At 38.3% G+C, this 8,386-nt stretch overlaps 1 protein-coding gene across 2 annotated transcripts; it reads right to left on the bottom strand.

Annotated features, from left to right (window-relative positions):
- Window positions 1–3,263: 3,263 nt before the first annotated feature.
- On the bottom strand, window positions 3,264–8,360 carry LOC106938885 (uncharacterized). Of its 2 annotated transcripts, none has more exons than XM_015021080.1 (3): window positions 8,306–8,360; window positions 4,719–5,081; window positions 3,264–3,840 (listed from the first exon to the last, which is right to left on the bottom strand). In XM_015021080.1, exons 1-3 carry the CDS (start codon window positions 8,352–8,354, stop codon window positions 3,623–3,625), a joined length of 630 nt encoding a protein of 209 aa, XP_014876566.1. In that variant the 5' UTR covers window positions 8,355–8,360; the 3' UTR covers window positions 3,264–3,622. The 2 variants fall into 2 exon arrangements, with proteins under 2 accessions (XP_014876566.1, XP_014876565.1); XM_015021079.1 differs by having other exon boundaries at window positions 3,265–3,843.
- Between the last annotated feature and the right edge of the window lie 26 nt (window positions 8,361–8,386).

Here is an 8,386-nt window from a genome sequence, read left to right as displayed (position 1 = left end):
ATATATATATATATATATATATATAGAGAGAGAGAGAGAGAGAGAGGATAAAATATGTGCACATCAGACCGTAGAGTGCTATCAAGCGTGAGACAGAGTCCAAGCGAACCACAGACATTTCTGGAGACATTGTACCAAACAGCTCACCATGGAATATGGAATATCAATAAAAGGTGAAAACAATAAATTATAATCACAGTAAAAATAATAACGAAGATAAATAAAATAAATTAAAAGAAAATACAGGTCCAGATGAATACGACAGTCATTTTAGCCCATTATTTTGTACGTATCTATTGAAAGGACCCAACACATCAAGAAACTTCTGATGATTGTCAGATAAAGAGAATCGAATTTCCTCTAGATAGATACAGGACACCATATCATTAAGCCATTTCTTTTAGGGCAAGAGCAAAACAGATGACCCAAAGTCCCATCATCTAATTTACATTTGTTGCATTTTGGTTAGACGCAGGGAAATAGCTTAAGTTTAGTTTACTTTGAATTGAATAAGTTGCAGTCTAGAATTAATAGAACAGGTTTTGATTCTCGACAGACTCAAATCCTTTTGCTCATCCGAAATCTCACCTAGTGCATCAGAAGCCCAGGCCTCTTTTATATGCCTAGTAGATGGGGATGAACTGAAAAGATTAACAAACTGAGAAATTAGCTTTTTAGAGGTAGTTGGCTTTTTTATAAGCTCACAGAAACTATGCTGCACCGGTAAGGTTTCATAGTGGGGGAAGTGCTGTTTGACAAAATTCTGAGCTTGCAAGTACCTGAAAAAATGGCTAGAAGGAAGATCGAATTTTGATTGGAGTTGCGTGAAGGAAGCAAAGTGATTGTTGATGTATAAATCCTTAACAGCAGCTATGCCCTTATTTAACCAGTGCTTAAAAACTACATCCATATTGCCTGGCTTTAAATGCTGAGTTCTGACAAATCGGTGCATAGATGGAAAAACCAGGGAGATTCAGGAACAGTGTCCGAACTGGTAGCACTACTCTTAGAGGTGTATAAATCACTGTAATAATTGAAAAAGGCATCATTTCTGAGTTTAGGGTCAGTTGACAGTTGGCCAGAGGGAGAAGAAATTTTATGAATGGCTCTAAATGCCAGTGTGCCTTTTATTAGTCTGGAAAGCAATCTATCAGGCTTGTCCCCCAGTTCAAAATGCTTTTTGTTTAAGTTTGCGAATGCGATTACCAACTTGTTCCCCAAGCATGTGGTTATATTCAGATTTTACCTTCAGAATGGCATTTAGTATATTTTCATCATTTGAATTCTGGTACCTGTCCTCCAAAACAGCCAATTTAGCCTGAATATCTGCAAGATGCTGTGATCTGGCCCTCTTGATTGAAGACTGATGAGAAATAATGTTGCCCCTCAGAACCACTTTAAATGACTCCCACAAAACTGAATCAGACACATCACCGTTGTCATTAAAAAGAAGGAAATCTGAGATTTTAGTTGAAATGTGGTCCTTAAATGCTTGATCAGAATTGATGGGGGGGGGATAAATTTCCAGTTAAACAATGGAGCATAAAGATTAAAGTGGATCTGTAGTAAGAGAGGGGCGTGATCTGAAATTAAGATCCCGTGATAGAGTGAACTGACTGTACGTGAAATTAATTTAGAATCAATTAAAAAGTGGTCAATTCTGGTAAAACTACTATGGGAGGGGAAAAAAAAGGAGTATTTATGATCAGAAGGATGCTGAAGCCTCCGAATATCCACTAAATTTAGTGACTTAATGAGATTATTTATAACAGACACTGATTTCAAAGAAGAAGCAAACTTATTGGAGGACCTATCCAGCAATGGATCGAGATAACAATTGAAGTCGCCTCCTATAATCATGTCCCTATTATTAAATTGTGCAATAATGCTCTTTTAAGTGCTTTACCAAGGCCTCTACAGTTCCAGGAAACAAAATTAATAGGACTCATGCCCGACTTAAGTTCTATTATCCTGCATTTATCACAACATAAAAAAGCAGCTGACAAGATAAACAAAACAGAACACAGGAAGTTTAACAATAACAAAGCAAAAACTAAAACCCCAAAACTCACCCTTGCCACAACATGAACTAAGAGGCATATCCCTCAATCTAGAGTGGAGGCTGCCTGCCGGATAACGGAGAGAAAAAAACCCAACGAGCTGTGCTTACCTCCAGAAACTGTATAAATGTTAATGTGCACCAAAGCTTAATTGAATTTGCAGACGAACTTTAGCACAGAATGATTAACAAAGTCACTTAATATCAGTCAATGAATTGGCAAACCGCTCTGCATCAGTCGGTGAAGTGAAGGATTTCACAGCGTCATTAAAGACACTTGGCAGGAAAACCAGGGAACTCTTGGCTCCGACCTCCACCAGCCTCTTCCTCATGGTGTTGAAAACCTGGCGCTGCGCTGAAACCTCCTCTGTGTAGTCTGGGAATATGAAAACTTTCTGGCCGTGGTACATCAGTGGGGCTTGCTGTCGACTCAACCGCAGAATATTCATCACGTCGCGGTCATTGTGCACTCTGGCAATGATGATCCGAGGACGTTCATTGGGAAGTGGCTTTGGTCTCAGGGCACGATGCGCCCTATCAATTTTAACGGGCTTGGGAAAGTTGTCCTGTCCCAGCAGCTCAGAGATAAATTTTGACACAAACTCTGCAGGGCGACCCCCTCTACACCTTCCTTGAGGCCAACAATCCGAATGTTTTGTCTGCGCGAGCGCCCCTCCAAGTCGTCCACCATTTTTTTAAGAAGGCCGTTAGCCGCCGCTAGCTCGCTACAAGATGACTCCAGGGCCGAAACACGGGCATCGGTAGAGGTTAGAGCCGAGTCCATGTCATCCAAACGGTGCCGATCCTCACTGTGCTCTGTCTTCAGGGTTGTTAAACGAGCTTCAATGGAGTCCAGACGTCCTTCCAGTGTGTAGACTTTAGAAAGATCATCTTTGTGGCCGGCGGCTAAGATAGCCTCGTTGCTAACAGCGGAGCCCGCCTGAGCGGTCGACTTCTGGGCTTCGTCTTTCCTTGGCATAATGTGAAATGCCAAAAACTGAAATAAACTGAAGAAAGGATGCCAACTACTCCTTCAGTGAAAAAAAAACAACTTTAGTGCAGTAATTAAATGTTAAATGAAGGCAGTGACACGGAGCTCTACAAAACACGTCTACTCCATTACTGCCCACTAGAGCCAGAACCGTTAATTCTTCAACATGTCCAAAGTTTTCTCAGTGTTTCAACTCAAATCTTATGAGTTTTATTTTTGATCACATGATTTTTCTGTTGTTTTGATCAATAAACAGAAACTGAACTTTTATTAAAACCTGCTTGTTTTTCCACCAGCTGTGTCTCCATCTTGTTCTCCCTGAATGAATCTCTCTCTGTTTGCTTGTTTCCTCTTTAATGTCTCATCATGACTCCATCGTCTCCTCATTGGTTTCTGGATCCTGTGGTCAGGAAGCAGCAGCTGCTGCTCTCAGCCTCCTGAAACATCCTGAAGCTCAGCTGCTGATCTCTGATCAGCTCAGCATCCTGAAGCCTTCAGATCAGGAGTTTCTCTGCTGGTCCTGATGCTGCAGACGCTCTCAGACCAGCAGAGGCTGAACCTCACAGTCCATCTTAAAAAAATAACGTCCGTTCTCTTTCTGTTGTCCTTTCATTATGAGTAAAATCAAAGTCTTTTTCTCTTGACAGACAACATTTTTCTGGAGGACAACAGAGAAGAACCATCAGAGCTGCTAATGTTGTCGGTGCCAGAATGATGAATATGAAGATCCATTCTAGTTTCTCTGGTTCTGGAGTCAAAGTTGGTCTCTGAGTTTGGATCTGATCAGCAGCTGCTGGAGAGAAACCAGAAATATTTATTAATGAAAACTGAGATCCAGGAGGATTCATGTGTGGGTGTCTCAGAGCTCGTTCCAAAACTGAATGAAAACTTGATGAAGTTCCCAAATTCAGCGGTGAGGTGATTGATTCAGGTTGTTTGGATTCTTTGGCTATTTAATTAACAATCCTGCCTATTGTTAATTAAACCGCCAATATTTGTTTCTCGGTTTGGTTTTGTCTATTATCCTATTTATAATCGCAGAACAGAACTCCATAGTGGAATTTGGTTATTTCTTAGAAACTATTGAAAATATTGACATGGAACTACTGATTATTTTTGCTTTTGGTTCTTAAGGGTCCAGAACAATTCAGCTAAAATGCCATTGAGCCATTTATTTAATTTTTGGGTGTTTATGACGTCCTATAAAATGCCTGGATTTATTTTTAGTTTATGCCAACAGTGTATTGAATGTTTGCTGTGCAACATATGATTAATGAATTAATTTTACTCACCTTGTTTACTCAACAAAAAAACAGGTTTCAACATTTAGTGTGTGTCAGATTGTTTTTGTTTTTGGCACATTTTCACTTTATGTAAATTTTGTCAATTAAAATCAAATTCATTGTTTTGTCTGTTCTTTCAGACCAGATCTAATAGTGAATCAATACAAACACAATATGAGATAAACATGAATGAATGGAAGATCAAACATAAGAACAAAAAAAGTTTACAGAAAAAAGTATCTAATGAAATTTGGGAGGGACAACTATTGATTTCTTCTCTAATGAGGACAAACTCTCCCACACTTTGAAAACCCCTGATCTATAAGATGATGATGATGGTTCATTTAACTATCAGAGAAAATGTTTTTATATTATTTCTTCTCACCAGTAACGTTGAGTCGACATCTTCCAGAGTTGAATCCATCTTCAGTTTTCACGTCACACAGATACAGACCAGAGTCTTCAGTCCTCAGTCTGGACACATGGAGTCTGATTCGTCCTTCTCTGAGGACGTCTTTGTCACTCTGGACTCGTCCTGAAAACTGATCATCCTGAGACTCTGGAATCTCAACACCTTCATGGAGATGATAGACAACCAGTCCTCTAGGTGGAGCTAGAAATCCACAGAGGATAAACATGGAGGACAGAGAGGAGTCGGGTCTGGTGGTGAAGGTCCACTCCAGAGTGATGCTGTGGTTCTCCTCTGCCTCATAGCTGCTCTGGGTCACATTCACTACAAATGTTGCTGCTGAGGAGACAGAGAGGGAAAGAGAGGAGCAGACACACTGAGAACTGGAACATGGGAGTCTTTCAGCTCCATCTAGAGAGCTTTCTGTCACAAAGACAAGATGGAGACTGACCACAGAGACATGAGCTGAGGATGAGGAGCAGCAGGGAGATCATCTTCATCCTGAGAGAGGAAGAGGAGGAGGAGGAGAGGCAGCAGGACATTAATAAACATCACTCAATGCATTAAACCTAAACTGCTTTTATGAGTAAAATAATAATAATTATCTTGTTCTTGTCTTAAACCTTCATTCATTTTTTTCCAGCCCTGTTTAGATTGTTGTGTTGAATTTTACAATCAATTCTGCAGTTTTATTCTGAAAAGAAAGATTCATGTTAGACAGATACAAAACTAAACCAGACATTTATATATCACAGTTACAGTTTTCAGTGTCAATGTTTCATTGACAATGTTATATTTGAGGATTGAGAATATTCGTCTTTCCAAATAAAAGCTGCTACAAACATTAATGTAAAAGGAAGAAGCTGAGTTCACATTGAGTGAAGCTTCACTGAGATGCAGTTAGAAGCAGATCGTCCACATTCTGATGTCGTCTATTATTCTGATTATCAGTGACAGAAACACACTGTGCTATTGGGCAAGTTTTATTTTTGAGCATTATGTTATTAATCAGAAACTACAAATTCTCATTTAATCTTAAATATTACTAAACCTCAAACTAATAATGTTCAAAATTGAGAGTTTAAGAGTCACAATTAATGGCCTCTTTACAGCCTCCCTCATTACAAATATTCACATCACCTGCTGTTAAGATTCAGCTTGGAGTTGGAAAATATGCCTAAAATTATTTAATAATTATGTAAAATATTTACTGTCATGAGTCTCTTTTATCATCACAAACTAAAGTCTGAGCAACTAAAGTGATTTTCTCTGCAACATGCAGAAACATGTTTTCGTCACTAGATGGCGCCAGATAACTTTGATCTTTTTCTATTGTTTTGTTTTATTCCTCAACTTTCTTACCCAGCAGATGAATAATGTTCATATTTGATCAGATCCTGAATTAAGCAGCACAAATATCATTTTTGATGTTAAAAATGAAAAAGTTTTTCTTCATCTTGATAAAATTTGCATTTCCTGTTTCTCTGCAGAAACCATCTGTCGCCTTTTACCTTTATGTCTGAGCTGCAAACACACATCTGTCAAAACGCAATTCAGATGCATAATGTGCATTAAATAAAGTATTTATTTTAGCATTTTACTTTCTGAACACAAAGCAGCATTTTAATCTGTCGTCATGGCGCTGCTTCCTCATCAGTATGTAACGTAACAAAAGTTGTAGAAAACATTAAACCAAGAAGATATGAATATATTTGAGCTGCTCACCTGTTCAGTTATTGATTATCTGGACGAAATGATCAGAAAATTTCAGAAAGAAAAACAACAACGGAATCAAAAGTAAAAGCTGCAGAGCTCCAGTGCCTGAAAAAAGAGGATCTCAACTGATAAGAAACAAAACCACATTGAGCAATGGAGCTGTTAGACAACCACTGACTGATGAAACATTTTAGTTAGAATATTTTAGAGAAACATTCGTCGTTTTGTTTCCTACTGAATGTTAGAGAAATTAATATTAACATTTGTAAAATAGTTTGTTTCGTATGGCATCGTGTACAAACACAAACTGTTTCTAAGCTCCAATCTGACTGGATTAAAATTTAAATCACTTTATTTTACACAGGACAACATGGTTGTAAATATGGATTTATTGAAAACTTTGAAATATTATTTACAGCACATGAACATGATAAAGTGCTTTGTAACAATAGGTATGAGTTTAACAATCAGGAAATAACAGAAAAAGACAAAACAATCCTGAAAAATTACATCACAGTTCTTCAAGTTGTAGGATTTCACCTTGGAAAATAAATGCCTCATTTCACAGGTTTAATATAAAAACTGTCAGAAATGCAAAGCAGCAAATGAAATCATTAATATATTGAACTTTAGTCTGGAAGTGTTGAAAATCCATCTTCAAATGAGTCCAAAGTCATCACTAAATAGATTCACCTCTGAAAATATTTAAGACCTGATTGGTCCCAGAAAATTCCCTCCAAGTTCAGATAAATATCAGATGAATTATCTTGATTTGACCCTCCTCAGGCCTCAGGAAGCATGAGAAATGTTATGAGAGGATAATATGCAGTAAATGTAGTCAGTATGAACCAACACACATATAAAATGCTCCGGTTCTCCGTGGAGATTATTTTGTCTCAATCTGAACTATCAGGTAAACTAACTGATCCTTATTAAAAGAAATGACTCTATTGTGAGACAAGGGGGCAACCCCACCACTCTTTTAAAAACATTTTTTATGTTTCAAACTGAGGCAGAGGGATGAACAACAATTCAACATGAAACTGATTTCCTGACAGCGTTTATCATTAATCCCAGTGATGTGCTGCTTACAGTGAAGTTTAGCAGAAACCATCTGATTTGATACCAGTTCATTTGTCAGAAACAGCTACTGAATATGCAACCCCGACCTCAAACCTGCCCCAACTCATGCACTGTAAAACAAGATGGATATTGTAACTTATAATTATTGTATTAATCCAGCAATTTAAGCAAACAGACTAATGTAAAACAACTGGAACGCAGCAGAGCTGTTTTATTCTGATCCTGATCTGAATCTGAATATTGTTTTTCTCCATTCAATAATGGAGGAAAGTAAGAACACCTTCTTCAATTTTAAAGTTTTACCTTCAAGGATTAAAACATGACATTTCTGTCATGTGAAATAAACTTTACATGAATAAATATACAGTTTCTAAAAACAAACATATTCCAGTTTTTCTAATTATTCAGGAAAATAACGTCCAATCCAAGAGCTCCATCAGTTGCTCTCCAGCTACATGGCTGAAATAATTTCTGAACATCTCTGATTGTTTCCAAAACAGCGACGTAAGAGACATTTGGTCAGCTGAAATAATGCTACAGATCCGACTGCTGAAAACACTGCAAGAGAAATCTCAAGGCCGATGTTTGGCGAACGTTTAGCTCCTGGATCTCCAATCGGTTCCTGAGGGTCGGAGGTGTAAGCAGCTTCTGGAAGGACAGAACAATGAAGAGGATTTATGGCAGACGCTCTGAGAACTGGAACATGGGAGTCTTTCAGCTCCATCTAGAGAGCTTTCTGTCACAAAGACAAGATGGAGACTGACCACAGAGACATGAGCTGAGGATGAGGAGCAGCAGGGAGATCATCTTCATCCTGAGAGAGGAAGAGGAGGAGGAGGAGGAGG

The sequence above is a fragment of the Poecilia latipinna genome, unplaced genomic scaffold, assembly GCF_001443285.1.
Source record: "Poecilia latipinna isolate Pla-1442-1.1 unplaced genomic scaffold, P_latipinna-1.0 Scaffold2720, whole genome shotgun sequence".
Classification (NCBI taxonomy): domain Eukaryota; kingdom Metazoa; phylum Chordata; class Actinopteri; order Cyprinodontiformes; family Poeciliidae; genus Poecilia; species Poecilia latipinna.
This window is presented reverse-complemented; position numbering and strand designations above follow the sequence as displayed.

What these genes read in the sequence shown, in the direction of transcription:
- LOC106938885 (XM_015021079.1), bottom strand. Translation starts at nt 8,354, where the DNA reads ATGAAGATGATCTCCCTGCTGCTCCTCATCCTCAGCTCATGTCTCTGT. An exon ending in CCTCAGCTCATGTCTCTGTG is followed by an intron (nt 5,082 to 8,305) that starts GTCAGTCTCCAT and finishes CTGTCTCCTCAG; the next exon opens with CAGCAACATTTGTAGTGAAT. An exon ending in ATGTCGACTCAACGTTACTG is followed by an intron (nt 3,844 to 4,718) that starts GTGAGAAGAAAT and finishes GTTTCTCTCCAG; the next exon opens with CAGCTGCTGATCAGATCCAA.